General features: G+C 40.6%; 1 protein-coding gene across 1 annotated transcript in view; it reads left to right on the top strand.

The window, feature by feature from the left end:
• BRSK2 (BR serine/threonine kinase 2) overlaps window positions 1-16305 on the top strand; it is a 324717-nt gene that overhangs the window by 264265 nt on the left and 44147 nt on the right. The window contains exons 10-12 of the mRNA XM_068398802.1: window positions 4727-4891; window positions 5619-5716; window positions 10819-10969. Coding sequence (XP_068254903.1) covers window positions 4727-4891; window positions 5619-5716; window positions 10819-10969 — 414 coding nt within the window. The remainder of the gene's footprint in view (window positions 1-4726; window positions 4892-5618; window positions 5717-10818; window positions 10970-16305) is intronic.

Genomic DNA, 16305 nt, shown 5'->3' with positions numbered 1-16305 from the left:
TTGATACATGCTTCTAGGGGTCAGCATACCTACAGGTTCCCGAGGTGGGTGATAAGGAAAGTCCTGCCTTCATAATCCTATCATTGCTCTTGGGAAATACTTGAGGATGATATGAATTGGTATTTAAGCCTGTCACTAGGAAAAAAAAAACAACAGCTTTGTTTTGATTTGTTTTGTTTTCTCTAATTCTACCTTCTGGGCAGTGTTCACTTCTGGATTTATCTGACTTCAATAGGACCTGAGGGCATTCAACAGTTTGTTGAATAACATGGTTTTTTCTTAGTTCGCCTGAAACGGTGGCAGCGCTCTGCCCATGGCACTTTCATGCTCTATACAGTTACCAATTGACATGGCACCTTTTTAAACCAAAGAAGGACTGGAGTGTTGTTTGCTGTAGGTATTTTTTTTTAATCTCTCATGGATAAATGTAGGAGAAATGGAGGGGGGAAATCCCTAATTGTAATCTCTGAAATACCCCTCCTATAACGTCTTACTGGCAATTCCAGAAGTAAATGCTGTTTACATCAGGCTGGACAGCTGATCCCCTCTGTTTCTTCATGGAGTGAAATCAGCTGACTTTCTCTGTGCTTTCATCAGAACTGGAATAGGAAAAAAACCAAAATATCATTGATCACTTATATTATTACTCTAACCCTCCTCAAGATTTTTGCTTGGCAGTTTTCACCTGTCAGAGGACTGTTGTCCCAGGCTCACATGCACAATTAGGCAGGTGTTATTTCATTACTTTATTCTGGATTTGGAATTTGAAGATTTTTTTCTTTGCAGACATAAGCATTTGAACATTTTCATGTACTTCTCGATGAAGGTCAGACTCTCTGATGATTGACACAGTAAACAGTTTTTTACCCCAATGGAAATAGCAATTGAGGCTGTTTTCAGAAGTAGAAACTGAGGTGTGCAAAAGCAAGTCTCTCCTAGACTCCCAGTGTAGTCAATGCAGAGAGAGAAAGGCTCTTCCAGAAGTCTGTTCAGATTGCCTAAAATGAAGTTTCTGCTCAAAATAGCTTTTTAAATGAGTCTTTTTCTCATTTTCTTTATACTGGCCATGGATTGACCTGAGGAGGTTAACCTCCTTTGGCTAAATTTAGTCTGTGAATAACCCTGCCACCTCCAAAACTCAACTACTTTCATCTAGTAATGTTTCACAGCCTCTTTGCATTCATTTTGACTGGAAATATTGATGCTGACAGAGAAGGAGGGATTATAAGTGTTCTACTCTATGGCTGTTTTGCTCACATCTTTCATTTTTTTCTTTATTTCATGTAACACTACTATTCTATGTAAAATCGTCATTCTTTGGTTACTGACCTGAAAGTTGTACTCAGAACATATAAATGATTTCACTTAATTCTTCAAATAAATACTAAGGCTACTGTAAAACTGAGGAAAAGATTTAATTGCAGACTAGGCAGACAGAGAAAGAGGTCTTGAAAGTTGAAATCATGATTCACGAACCTAAAAAAAGGAAAAAAGAAACCCAAGACAAACCTTTCATCACCAACCTCCAGTTCTTCTTGCTCTCCCACCCAAATTAATTCAGTGAGGTTTTTTAAGCCTTTTTAATTGAAATCATTTATTTTTACCTCAAGTGCAGGTTATCATAAATCAGCAAATAAACAGCAGTTAGTTTCACATTTTTTTAGTAAAGCAAGAGGGTAAATAAAATTAGCTATTATGGTAAATACATACTCCTGTAACACTGAGTTATTGCCCTAATTGTGAAGATACCAAATTTACTAAAATCAGAAAAAGAATAACTTTACCGGCTCTGCTTTGCTTTGCGCTGATGCAAATGTGCGTCTCAGTGAGATTCATGAGGGAATTTCATGGAGAGACTGAAAAAGTCTGCCCTGGTCTAGAATCACAGCCATTGTATGCACCAATCCTCACAAAAGAGGATGGGTTTTAAAGCAGCAATTACATTCACGTGGGCCTTTAAAAAAATATACGTGATTTGCAGTATTCATCGTGTGACATTGTTTGATGTCAATGTAGTCTGAAATGCAACAAATTTGTCACTTTCTGCTAGACTGAGAATGGAACAGGCAATACAGTCATGCCAGTCACAGCCCAGACTCAGTGATTTTCATTTCCTGAAGCATTGAGTTGCGTTGCCAAATGATGAAGCACGTCTTTGCAGATTTTGCTTGTACCTGATGAGGAGGTGTGAAAATTCCTGACTATGTCTGAGGCTGACCAGGTACAGGGCATAAGGAAAAGCCACTTTCAGTGCACAGAAGATGGCAAGCTGTGATCTCTAGAAGTGGCTCCCACGCTGATTCATACAAAAGAAGCTTGCAGGTGATATTCTGCTATAGACTAGGGCGACTAGTAGGAAACTCAGATTTTCTGGAAGTTTTCAAAAACAATAATTCTTTTTAATCTCTTTAAATTACCTTAAGGACATCTGCTTTTAACATAATGAATGATTCATTAAGTCAATACCTTTTATAAGTGAACTGCAGATCATTAAAAACCAAAAATGCTCAGCTACTGTTCAAAGGTCCATCTTGCAAGAATTTATCTTAATGACAAGGTCATTACTGGCTTTAATAGTGCAAAGTTATGATCTAATCATTGCTTATTACCTGCTGAGAGCTAGATCCTGATCCTAAGATGTAGGAGTAGCTACCTCTGAAAGACAGGGCACTCAAGGAATAAGATGTTTCTTTAGTTGAATGAGGATTTTCGAATCTAGCCCTTAGATTCAGGACCATGGTGTCATTACAGAAGACATGGACACTTCTGTGAGACTCCAAGGAGACATCAGAAGCTGTGTTTCAGTGGTTTGACACAAAAGAATGACTCCCAAGGAGCAGATTCTTCCTTTGTCCTGTACATTCTACTTCCAGCCCCTAAACTGAATAAAACTGAGCAGGGTGTGCATGAGTGCTCAGTGTAAGAGAAGTGGGATCTGACCCATGTTGTCATGACCCATGTAATGCACACCAGAGCCTGACTCCATGACATGTATCCAGGAAGGGCTGAGCACATTTCCACTGCTTCAAGAGAAGATGAAATGAAAGTTTCCAAGGAGTCTTTCTGCAAGTGATGTCCCACAAACATGGTTAACAGAGCAGATGCCTCACAATTGCAATTCAGCTTACTTAAAAATAAATTGCAAGTAGCACCCAGCAATCTCCTGTGATTAAGATGTAGCATGTAACTGCCCTGTCCTAGCATCGGAGCCCTGGTTGCAATGACTTAGTATTGCCTTCTTACCTTGGAGGAGATAATCTGCGTTTACTCTCTTTTTGGTACACTGGCTGAGACCTTGAGCTCATGTGTGTGATCCTACCAGAGTTGCTTTCTGACCTACTCAAGAAAAATTAGGGGCATTTGAATTGGAGATCCTTTTTCTGTGTAGATACTTGGATAGCTCACATCTGAGCCCAAAGCATTTTAAGCTGTGCGAGTAAGTTTACAAGTTGTGCTCACCTTATTTCTGCCAGCATCAAAAGAAAGACTCTCTTGCCCAAACACAGCCCCATAAGCAGCAAACACTGACATCTGATGAAGTTTAAATATTCCAGATTCCTTGTACCCACCCTGTGAGCCTGGACCCAACTGTCACACATTTACATCACGTAAAGAAAAGAGCAGACCTCACCCACAGAGTAGGAAAACCTCAACATCAGAAGGGAGTACCTCACAGAAAGAGTTTGAAACCTCGACATCACACAAAGCATCTGTTGAGAAATAGCAAAGATTCAGGGTAGTTTCTCCAAGCAAAATACCACAACCGTCAAACCCACCTCTTTCGGTGGATGGAGTTTACATAAATTGCTCCCTGCCTACCTAAACAAAATCAAAGGGTATTCAGCATGCCTGCAATAGATATCATTCAGTTGATTATAGATACCCTGACACCTTGACCTATTTCTTACAGTCAGGGCCTTTAATCGCAACAAATAATCAATATTTCCTGAGGCTAGTGAATGGGATGAGATAATTATGCAGAAAGTGTATGTTAACTACTTTTAAAAAGAGTAATATTCTCTACCGCTAATGGTGTATTCCTAGATCTGCCACTGACCTCAGGCATCACACTTGGGCCAGTTTTCAAATCTGCATATCTGAAGAGGAGCAGAGATTGTCATATTTGGGCATGTAAATAAACAGCCTGGTTTCCCAAAAAACCTTTAAAGTGTGTCAAGTGGGGACCTGAACACTGAGGTCTCTTAATCACATGGGAAGCTTTAAAGAAAGAAACTATTGCAATGCCGGTTGTAATCAGAATTGGTGAAAAACAGTGACGGTTTGTTCACAGCTCCTTCTTTGAAAGAGAATCATTCAGCTTGCACTTTTCAGCCTGATAGCCTGAGGTCTGGCCTGCTGATGAGACAGCATCTCTAACACAGCATAGTGTTTTATAAATGTTTGGCATTAGGGTGCTGAACAGCTGCTTAAATTATGAGGGCATTGGTAAGTGAAGTTCCTACTGCCTTTTGCACTGAATGCAGACATTTCTCATTAAAGACCCAAATCCACAAGGTGCTGGTCACTCTTAGCCTTCACGGCGGATTCTTCTGAAAAGAATATCTGTCTGGTTGTGAGCTCTGGTCTCTCAGTGGGAATTTAACAAGCTATTTCCATCTGTTGCTGCAGGCTGTGTTTCAGAGTATGGGTTCATTTGTGACTCGTGTTTCTTTTCTCTCCTTCTTTCCCTGCCCCCTTTTTCTCTCTCATCTTCTTTCCTCTGCAGAGGGGGTAAGAACGAGCCAGAACCAGAGCAACCAATCCCTCGAAAGGTGCAGATTCGTTCTCTCCCTTCCTTGGAGGATATTGATCCAGACGTGTTAGATAGCATGCACTCATTAGGCTGCTTCCGTGACCGAAATAAACTCTTACAGGACTTGTTGTCAGAAGAGTAAGCACTTGCTCAGTCTTCATATCAGTTGGGTATCCATGGGCTGGGATGTTTATAAACCTGGGGAGAGGTAGAGATCACTTTAACATGCCTCTCACTATGAGGGACCAGTAGCAACTTCTCACCTTCTGGCTGTTTGTTTGCTAGTGAGGTGTTGGGAGCAAGCACAGCCTTTCTTGCACTGTGTGTCAGAAGCTCATAGCCTGACCAGCAACAGAAGCATGGTGCTGTCTCTTCCCTTGCTGCCAGGCAAGGTCACTTCAGGAAAAGATGGGCCATGCAGTCCATATGGGGAGGTATCATTGCTGTTATTTGTGTTGGATATGCCTTTGTTGGCAAATTTTTATTTTTTTCAAGCTTATGCCTGAGAGCTGGTGTATTTCCTGAAATGTTAAGAGGAGCACATAGTGGAAAGAGCACTTAGAGGCTCAGGAGACCTGTCTTGCTGCCGCTCTTGGTTTGGACTTCTGCGGACACATTACCTCATCTGTTCTGTGCCTCTGTTCTGTATGTGTAATATGGGAATCGTATTTCCTTTTCTCACTAGCTGCTTGTTGGAGACAGCAAGGTTCTCAAAAGCTTTGTGGGTTGTGTATCTAGCTGGCAGGTATATGACCATTTCCAGCTTATTTAGAATAACTATAACTATTGGTTTGATGAGAAGGGTTTATCTACATGTTGGTGTTTTTTCTCTTCAAATGTAAAGATTTTTTTTTCCTTTTTTCAGAGAAAACCAAGAGAAAATGATTTATTTTCTTCTGCTTGACCGGAAGGAGAGGTATCCTAGTCATGAAGATGAGGATCTTCCCCCTCGAAATGAAATAGGTACTACAGATATGACCTCTGTTACCATGAACTCATCTCAACTAGTTCCTCTTCACCTTTTTCTTTTTTTTTCAAATATATACCCAAACCCTAGCATCTCTGTTACCTTCCCACTGAAACCGTGTGCAGCATTGGTGAGAATCCTCAGCCTGAGGCAGGCAGGTCTGTTCTGTGGTTAAACTTGAAGGCTTCATTTTTCAGGACATGTCTGTCTCACAGTGCCAAAACATCCAAGTTGGTCTTGAACCAGATCTTAAAAAATATTACGTGGACCCACAAGCTGGCTCTATGCAAGCAGATGAGTCTAGTGGCAGAATTTTCTAATTACTAATCTACATGCCATATTGCAGAAATGCTGCTTCTGGTCTTGAGCTAGTAAGACTGTGTAGCACTGCATCCCTATGAAGTTATATATGTACATTCTCTTTTCTGTAGGTAAATATATACACTGTTGAAAGTATGAATAATATCACTTACCTGTTTATAGTACGTACATCAAACTCCCATGTTTTTAGACTGTCTTAGAAAGATTTTAAAAGCTTAATATACAGTAAGATTATATATCTCATAAAGCTCTTGTCATAGCACTTTGTTCCTGAAGAATTGTTCATTAGTATTTTAGGGTACTGCTTATCGCCAAGGTCTTCACTAATCTAAACAACAGGAAAAATGCTTCCCTGGGGAGCTAACTATGCAAGTGACCCTTGCTGTGCAGAGTGACAAAAATGTAACTAATAAAGGATTAGTCACTTCTATCAATGACCTGAAATAGCATTTTTGCATAGTAGTGTTGTGATTTTCAGGTACTGTGTTTCAGCACTTCAAAGGCTAAAAGGAAAGTGCTCTTTAGTTTCACTGGAAAGCCTGGAATCTCTCAAGCCTACAGAGCAGTGGTATATTGAACTGTAAGTTTGTTAATACTCCATTGAACTGTTACCTTATCCAAGTTCCAGGCTTCAGGCCCTATAGTTTTGCAGGGAGATCTCTTCTATGGGAGAAGACATGGAAATTCTTAGTCAACACAGTAATTTTTAAACTCTTACCTGGATGGAGCTACAGAGAGCATGTTAGCAGGGATCCTGATGAAGATGGGTAGATGTGCCAGCTACAGGTCCTGTGGTCAAAAGCCCCTTGCTCAGTGCAGTTTGTCATCTTGCACTTTACTAATCAGCTTTTGACTCAAACAGATTATCCTGCCATGTAAGGACACCATCATCTTGTTTTAGAAATGGTTTTATCATAAGAAAAGAAGCAAGGTGACTCTAGAATCTTCATATCCAGCATGTAAGTGAATACGTAGCCCTGCCCTAAATACATCATATATCTCTCTTCCACATGCCAAAGTATTTTCATGGTTTGAACTGAAATATTATGTTCCACTCTTCTGTTTTTTTGTAGAAGGGGTGAAAATGTTCCCCAACAGGGAAACAATACTCTGAATGTATCATTGCACCTCATCGGCACATTTTAGACTCTCTGAGCATTATTCTTTGAGTGTTTGTAGGTTGTATTTCCTCTTCCACAGGGGGTTTCCACCTCCTCTGTTCCCAGCAGTATCTCTGAGAACATGGGGCAAGGTTTAATTAAGAGCAGTCATGCTTCTGATGAGTATCTCATCATTAGCCATTAGCAATGGCCTTGCACAAACAAAGAAGAGCAGAGAAAAAGTAACAGATTTAATAATAGCAGCTTGAAGAAACCACTTTCATGAGAGTTGTGCATTGCCTGAGCTCTTGCAAAAAAAAAAAAAGTGCATCTCAGAGCATTTTGCTTTTTCCTCTTTCTTTGCATGTTAGGTCTCAGAAAGGATGGATGCAGGTAAAAATATGGCCAGCTGAGACCAGCACTCTTTTCTGGTGTCCCTTTTGTTTGTTTCAGCTATATGAAGCTTTCTCAAAGGGCCATGGAAGGGTCACCTTCCCGATCTTTTGAGTCCAGCTCCATTTTCTTTACCTGAAAACAAGAAATGAGAAACTTCTCCGTAAAATGAATGAATATCAACTAATGTCTCCTTGAGGAAAAGGCTTTTGTGGGGTGGAGTTTCTTAATAAACCAGAGAACAAGAGATTGGGCCAGAATAACCATATAGGATATAGATGCCTCATCCAAACTCAGAAGTTAAAACTTTATTTCTCACCTTCCAGATTAATGCCTTTATAATTGGATCATTACCTATATGATTCTCTCTTCTTCTGTAAAAATCCTTCGCTTTTCTAATGGGAAATAAAAGGAAAATGCATCTTAAAAACTACCACAGATCAGACTAGGACTTGATTTTTTTCCCTATGTGAAATATTTCCAGAGAGTCAAGAAGAGAAGGGCAAACACTGGAGGTTTTCTTATTTTTAATTCCTGTGGTCCTGCAAAATCTTCTGCTGCTTTTATATGACACCACTTTAGTCTTTATGGCAGGATGGCTGTGTATTTAACTATTTCTTTAGTATCTTTAGACTTGACAGTGATGATGGACTCAGTGCCCTGTCGTTTCTTACTCAGACGCTTTTAAAAATATGTACAATACTTGCTACCCTCAGCCATGTATAGTGTAAGATTGTAGGTAATTTTAAAGAGGAATCAGATACCTTTATTAGAAGTTCAACTACATTCACGCAAGCTTCTGGATGTATTTTCCATCAAACTTACGTGAAATGCTGTTGTTGAATTTATAGGTGTGTTTCATCACCTGCTCTTTTTGCTTAGTCTTTGTCTTTGATAGTTTAAAATATAGATGGGAGATCAATATCTTCCAACATCTTGAGCAGCAAGGACTGATATAAAAGAACCATTTAGCTTGTTAGCGATATCCTTCTCCTTAATTGTTCTGTTGATTTCCTCATGGTCCCTCTGGCTACTGTCCTTCTCTCAAGCTTTCTCTTTCTGATGGCTGTACAAAACACTGTTATTCAAGTCTTTAGCTAATTCCTCTTCAGATTTCTTCTTCTCTGTCTTTTAATGTCCACCTTATATTTGGCCTGTCACTTTTGTAAGTGTCACTCAGATAAATCTCCATTTGCTGAAGTCTTCTGTTTTGAACATGTTTGGATCAAACTGCCTTTTAAAATATCTGTTCATAAAATGTTTTTCTTGCCTTTTTCCATCTTTCTTATTGAGACTCTATTATTAACTAACATTGATGCAGTCTGAGCTTGCTTATGTCCATCTTTTGACATTAGCTGCTTTCTTCATCTTCCTTCTTCTTCCTTCTTTTCCATTCATTTAAACCGCACTCTTCTACCTTTCGTTCTAATGTCTGATATCCCTCTGCAAAACTTGTATCAACTCTCCATTGTTGATACCAAACATAATTACATTGTCGTTATGTGTGTTACTCGGCTCTAGTCACATTTAGGATACCAGCAGTTGCCTTGTGGGATTAATCCTTTCTCATTCTTTGAACTTGTTTGCAGAAGCAGGAGTTTGAAATTTCTAAACCTTGTCTCAGCTTAGTTTTGACTACTTAATATGTGCAGCTGAAGTCACCCAATATAACTGCTTTATTAGGTTTATCTCCCTTTGTTTTTCCCTCAACTTTATGCACTATATATTTTTCCTAATCTGGAGGTCATTGACCCTACTAGTATTTTCTACTACCTTTTTATTACCGAACGTAGATTGAAATGGAGTGAGATACAACTGCTTTTTTTCTAATTAATTTTAAACAGGAACATTATTACTATTAATACAAAGAATACTTGGGTTATACAGTAATGGGGTCAGTTGTTATCACTAGCCCATTTGCATTTGAGCTGTCTTTGCTCAGGCGCATCGTTTGAAGAATAAGCCCTGCCTTAAAAAGATTTGTTCTAAAAAACATTATGTGAGAGAGAGAAGAAACAAGCAAGTAGATGGGGGGTGTGAGGAGGGCTGGATAATAAAAATAATACCATCAGACTAGGCAGTAGAGGTAGAATTGTCAAATGCTATATTTCTGGTTTTACAAAGGAATCCTGGCAGAGGAAGAAGCCTTAGGGGCTGAGCACTGTGAGCATCTTTCTAAGTGCAGGGGTGAACGATGCCTTTTTTTACAGGGGGTCACTCTCCACTAAAATTAAAAATGTGTCTATAAATAGAGGCAGGGAACTGAAATAGCCCAACCAAAGAAACAAAAATCCTTCTGTAGTTTTTTTTTTTACACCTTCCTCCTTTTTACTGTTTTGATGACATGAGAGATGTTAGTAATAAAACATCTCAGCAGGTCCGCGTTTGGTTCCCTGCTTCAGCATGGAGGTTTGGCAAGTCATCTTCTGCAATGCAGTTTGGTATCTGAAGGCTCTTTTCAGAGCAATTTAGGTGCTCCTAAAAACTTCGGTAAATGTTTTTCAGCACCTTTAAGATGAGTTGCCTTTAAATATCTCATTCTTATACCTCAGTTTTCACTCTGAAAAGTGAAAGTAGCACTTCAATGCCTCATAGAAATGTTACACAATAAAAAGTGTAAAGCACTTCAGTTACTATAGCAGTAAAAGCCGTATGATAAGCTCTGAGATAAATTTTAGTAGTTCTCATTGGAGATTCATCTCAAGTAGGCAAGTATGTGTAATTTGTAATGCTGAAGGAGGAAAAATACAAAGCAGCAGGGAAAGGCTGAAATCTAATCTTAAAGATGCAAAAAAAAAGTACATTTTCAGAGGAGAATGCAATTCTGAGTTCAGAGTGTACTCATGTCCCTGTGTCACATTTAATATAGCTAGCAGGGACATCGAAGGCAAGCTCTAGCAACCTGAGTACATATACAGGATTCCTAGATGGCCTATACTCTGGCTAACAGCTTGTGCTATAGCCCATGCTGTCATCTTGTTATTACTGTTATCAGCTTTGTAAGGTAATTTCTGCAAGCTATGCTGTAGTTGTACCTTCATTTTACAGTGCTTGTACATTCAGGGCAGTAGCGGTGCTCCTTCTCTCTGTAGATGGATTGCAACTTATGTCTTGATGTTTACAAATTTGGAAGAAGGGAGAGACTGCAAATGTTCATCTCCATCATGAAGATATCTGTCTCCATAGGGGAGGTGTGAGAGTGAGATTGTTGAGAGAGGATTTAAGCAACCTGTATGAGGTAAGTCACAGCCAAATTCAGCTGACAGTGTTTTCCTTTCATAAAGATCCCCCCAGGAAGCGTGTGGACTCCCCAATGCTGAATAGGCATGGGAAGCGGCGTCCAGAAAGGAAGTCGATGGAGGTTCTCAGTGTGACAGATGGCGGCTCCCCAGTCCCTGCTCGCAGAGCTATTGAAATGGCACAACATGGACAGAGGTGGGTCTCTCCTTTACCCAGGAGTCCTGCCTCTCTGGGTTTGCTACCCCCTTTTATGTTATACATACAAAGGAGCTGTGGAGCTTTTCTATTCGCACCAGCACTCATTACAATTTCCAAGCACATTTGCAACATGATCTGGCAGCCAGCAGCACTTATGCACACAGGACCCGAAGTCCTGCCAGGGGCTTAAGGGTTCTGTTCGCTTGCAGCTATTGCTCAGGAAACCACCACGTCCTCTGGGCAAGGTTCATCTCACCTCTTTTTAATTGTCAAGAACATAGGCATTCAGTCTAAGCTTCTGATACAGGCTGTCACTCTAGGCAATGGGGACAGATGAGGGCTTTGGAGGGTCTCAGATACATATGTCCTCTGTTCCAGCAATCTTGGACAGCATAAATTACCCTCTGGTTGTTCCTCTCTGTCTCCATAGCCTACAACAGGAAGCTAGATGACTATCTTGGATTAAGTGCCTAGCTTTAGGGCACCTGAGATTAAATGAGATGAACCCCATCCTCCATGTCATCAGAACAGCTTGAATCTGGAAAGCCCTGTCCAGGCATCTGTAGGTGCCTCTAAAATGTGCTGTCAGAGCCAGCATGCATCTGACCCACATAAATTACCACATGCCTGTAAAGTGATGGAGTATGTATAATTTTGCTTCTTTTCTATCAAAGAAAGTGTTAGTCTTGTGGAGAAACAGCAGAGAAAAATGGTGTCTCCTCAAGGCAGGTTCTGGGAGAGTAAGTGAACTGTGGAAGTTCACTTATGTGAACCATGGAAGTTCCTTCCTCAGTCCTTATGACTAGCCTAAGGGAAGCACGTGCATTTGGATTCACATTTACATAAATCGATCAATATAAAAGAACACTTCACATATATGTATGCTGATGATTCTGTAACTTCTGTTTCAGCTTTATGACGTGATTTTTTTGTTCAGCTGTTAAGATCAGCTCAAAAAGAGCCTGCTGTGCCCAGAAACTCCCTTTACTGACTGAGAACTGGGTGAAAAACATGAAATAATTTCATGTCCAGAGGCCCCTCGAATTGCTGGAAAGTTACAGTTCTATCTACTGAGGAAAAAGTGGTGGTTTCCAGAATCTGCTATCAGCTAAGACCTATTTCAGACTGGATACGTGGCCTTGAGATACACTGCTGTAAAGATTTTTCATTGTAGTGTAGGTTGGAAACCTGTCTTGAATATGTGGTTTGCTTTGATGTGAGGTCTGGGTGAAGGAAGTGTTCAGGACAGGGTGTGCTCAGTGTTCCTCGTAGGCCTCAAAATGATAAGGATGAACATAACACTGACAAACAGTTGCTGACTCCTTATTCAGCTTGCAGTGTTTAATCTGGTACCTGGTAGATGCGTGGGCCATGAAGCTCCCAGAGCCAGACAAAGGTGAATCACTTTCCCCTACCCCAGTGCTGCCTGTGAGTCGCAGTACTCTGCAGCTGTTTACAGTAAGTGTCCAACTGGGCAGAACAAATAGGAGGTGTTAGACTGATCCCAAAGTTTTCTGAGAGCTGAAACCTTCTCTTCCAGCTCTCACCTTTGACTTTGGATTCAAAAGTCTGAAGAGGCAAAGCTGTGTCTTGCTATCCAAAGTATTTCTTTTGCTTGTAAATGTCTTACTCAATTCTGCACATGAGGAAACAATTGAAGTCAAAAGGTCTAAGATGAGTTCAGAGCAGAGACATATCCAGGCTACATATCAGTAAAGAAGGGCTTTGGCTTAAGGAGGAAGAGAAACCTGCCAGGCACAAAAGAGATACAGGGCGATGCACACCACAACTCAGGGCTGGACATAAAGGTGTGATTAAGGGTGGAGAAGGGGATGTAATAACACCATGATTAATGATGATGGGCTTCGTAGTGCTTGTTTTGGAAGAGGTTAAAGGGAAGATGTTATTTTACTCCATGTGTGAGCTTCCATAATTCATACCATCCACATCCACAGATGACAATGGCACGTTTCGTGTTGCTGGCAGCACAGTCGTTTATAACATGAACTGGCTTCATTAACGAACACCACTGCATGGGGATTGTCTGGGGACGATGCATTGCTGATGGGGCACCATCTGTCAGAACAGTCAGTAACAAAATGACAAGTGCCTTCCACCAAGAGTGGGGGATTTTTAATAGCTAGTCGCATATTATATTCCATGAAATGACCCACTGGCAGTGGATTTTACAGCAGTAGGGCTTAGATCCTAGAGGTGGATGCTTTTTTAATGACATTTTTTGGTCTCAACAGACGACTATTCAGTGCTTTTATCCTACAATACTAGGAAGACAGGGAGGTGGACCATGGAAACAGGTCTCCTGTTTAAACACAGATGACTTGTGTAAACATCCGGAGACACAGAGCCATTTCTTCTTTCTTGAGCTGGCAGATATATTCTTCTAACCAGTGGGCAGAACACACCCATGTGTCTTGTGATTTAGTCCTGTTGTCCTCTTTCCCAATAGTAAACAGATGTTTGCTTGCATAAAGGGTATTTATGGTTTATGTGTCTGTGCTTTTGGTAACCATGTGGGCACCCTACAAGTGTCAGGTCTTGGCTTGTTTAAGGGCACATCTTTCCATTGAGATTTGAAACTTGGCAGCCTTCAAACCTACAGGCTGAGAAAGTATTAAGTGAAAAACATAGTCCTTCAGTGACTTAGTTTTGAATAGTAGAGGAGGGGAACTCAGCACAAAGGCTGCTTGTTGAGCTTACTGACTCCTTGAAATGCTTGTGCTGACCTCTCCAAGTGTCCTCCATTGGGTCTTTGTATATGGCAAAGTTAGTATGCACAAACACCAGCCACCCTAAAACTGGTGACTAAGTTTTGTTATTTCTTGGTTTTCCTTGCTAATTGTCAACTAAACAGGTTCATAATTACATCTTAATTGCTTCTGCTGTTGTGGTATCCACACCTCTCAGACTATCTGGTATTTCATTGAAATGTTGAAAGAAAAGAGGTGGGTTCTGATCTTAGTTTAACACCAGCTAATTTATCCGTTGTGCCAAAATCACAGAGACTAAGAAGAATTTCATGGGAGCTAGAATCCCGTGGGGATATGCCAAAAATTTTCAGCAGCTCTGCTGTGAGAGTCCAAAAACTGTTCTAAAATGGGCTTCATTAACTATTCCTTTTCTTCGGTTATTGAAGTCAATAGCTTGCATGAAAGATCAGCTAACATTAAGAAGCAGTGTTCTGTGAAACAGTGGAGCATATTACCAGTGAAACATATTACAGACAGCTGCCCCTGTAGCAAAGCACAGGGAATTTTGCTTCTAAGCTTCAGGGGTTCAGACCCAAGATGATAAAGAAGGGCATTTCTCTGTACACTGAGTATAGGGAAGAGAGTTGAGAGTAAGTAGTAATGGACCCTACAAATTAGAATACAAAATGGATTACTGTTCCTCTAAGAGGCCCTATGGTCTGGTTTAAACCTTTTCCCAGATTGTGCTTAGTGTTTAGGTCTTCTAGAAAAGTCTGAGTAATGACTGCTTTGCAATTTGTGCCTTAGGCATGTTCTATTTTCCCTAGACAATGTGACAAAGTAGATTGTACCTGGGTTTTCAATTGGATAAAGGAGAGCAGGGTTTACAAGTATGTATGGGGAAGTCTCTTATCTCAGACGTCAGGGGGAGATAATGAACTTCAGCACTGTGTAGGTTTGAGCCATAGTTGGAAAGTAAAAGAAAGGTTTTTCAGAGCATTGCTTAAAAAGGGGAGGATGGGTTGGGGGGCTGGGTGTCCAGCATTGCTTCAGGTGACTCTCTTTTATAAATGTCCACACTAGTAACTCTGTTTTCTCGCTTTGTTCCTGCCATAGTAAAACAATGTTCAGTAAAAGCCTGGATATCTCTGAAGCCAATCCCAAATTCAACAAAGAAGAAAGGTATAAACACTGACAATATGTTCCTCTCCTCTACCTCACTGCTGAGACCTTAAAGATGCAGTACTTACCTTCTCCGTGTGGGGACACAGCCGTTCTCTCTTTAGAGAGAAACAAAGAGGGTGGGATATTTACAGCCCCACACTACATATATTTTTGTACAGTACCATTCATTTGAGGCTATCACCAATGCAGCCTGTGACTGTACCAACATTTTCCCCACTAAAATTTCATCCTACTGCTACTTCTCGTTCAGTTCTGCCATGAGTGAGGATGCCCAAGGTAGAAGATGTATTTGCTAAGGCTGCTTTGGGAAGGATTGGAATATAAAACACTAGGAAAGCCCAGAGTGCTCCACTCCCAGCACTAGAAACAGCAGCACAACTGAGTCAGTGACAACAATGGTAGGAAACTTTGAAAATCCTGACTGATGGAGCAAAATATGAACTTTCTGTAGGTAAGAGACAAACTCCTTAAGTCTACCCTGGCTGCACCAGAGAACACAAGAGGAAAAGATGATTGAAGATAGAGTTTTTGGAGGATGATTCCAATCTAGCAATTCAAGTGACAGATGGTAAAGAATAACAAAAAGGCTAACTCCCAACTGTGAATAGAGGCACAATGGAAGACATGCGGTCCACCAGATTTAGGGAATTTAAGTGGACTCATGTGGGTCCATGAACAAAAAGAAACAATTTAGACTCTTGGGAAGGTTTTTAGTGGACATGTTGTTCCTAAAATTTCAGTCTCAGAGGAAGAGAATTTTTCTCTAATGTTAAAGGCTGGCATTCCAATTGATAATTCTTCATGAAAATGTAATCCTTATATATTTTGGACAAACACTTAGCTTACCCAAAGGTTAGGAGTGTTCCATATGACTCAAAAAGGGGGAAGCAGTGGGTTCCTTAAAGAAACTTATGGACTTGGCAAACCATTCTTCTTTCCATTTCCCCTTTTAATAGAAACCTTTCTATTTAAAGATAAATGTGTCCTTTAAGCCTCAGGAGACTTGTAGGATGTGTGAGGGACAGCCCATTTCAGCCTTTTGCAGGCTGAGGCAGTCCTTTGTGGGCAGTGTTTCAGGTCTTGAACCTGCCACAATGAAGAACATAGTGCATCTGCAGGAGACATTGTGCCTCACGTGGTAATAAAGCACCCTTTTTAAGATGCCAAGATAGGAACAAGCATTGGACCTGAACTGTTAAAAACCTCTAAGTTTCACAGCCATGAAGAAGTAGTGGTTATACTGTCTTTAGTGGCTGCACCTTCCTGGACTGTTACCATAGACATGGAAATTCCTGTTCCTTTCTCTGATTCCCCCTATAAGTAAATTCTGTTCATGAACATGTGGCACTTCTTGCATTAAAGTTAGTCTGAAACTACTCTGAAGGTGAGCTTTTCCACAGGAATTAAAAGTCAGGTCCAGTAAGAGAAGTGCAGAGATTT

Source organism: Nyctibius grandis, chromosome 4, assembly GCF_013368605.1.
Source record: "Nyctibius grandis isolate bNycGra1 chromosome 4, bNycGra1.pri, whole genome shotgun sequence".
Taxonomy (NCBI): Eukaryota; Metazoa; Chordata; class Aves; order Nyctibiiformes; family Nyctibiidae; genus Nyctibius; species Nyctibius grandis.
Note: the sequence above shows the minus strand (reverse complement) of the source record. Positions and strands in the feature narration are given on the sequence as shown.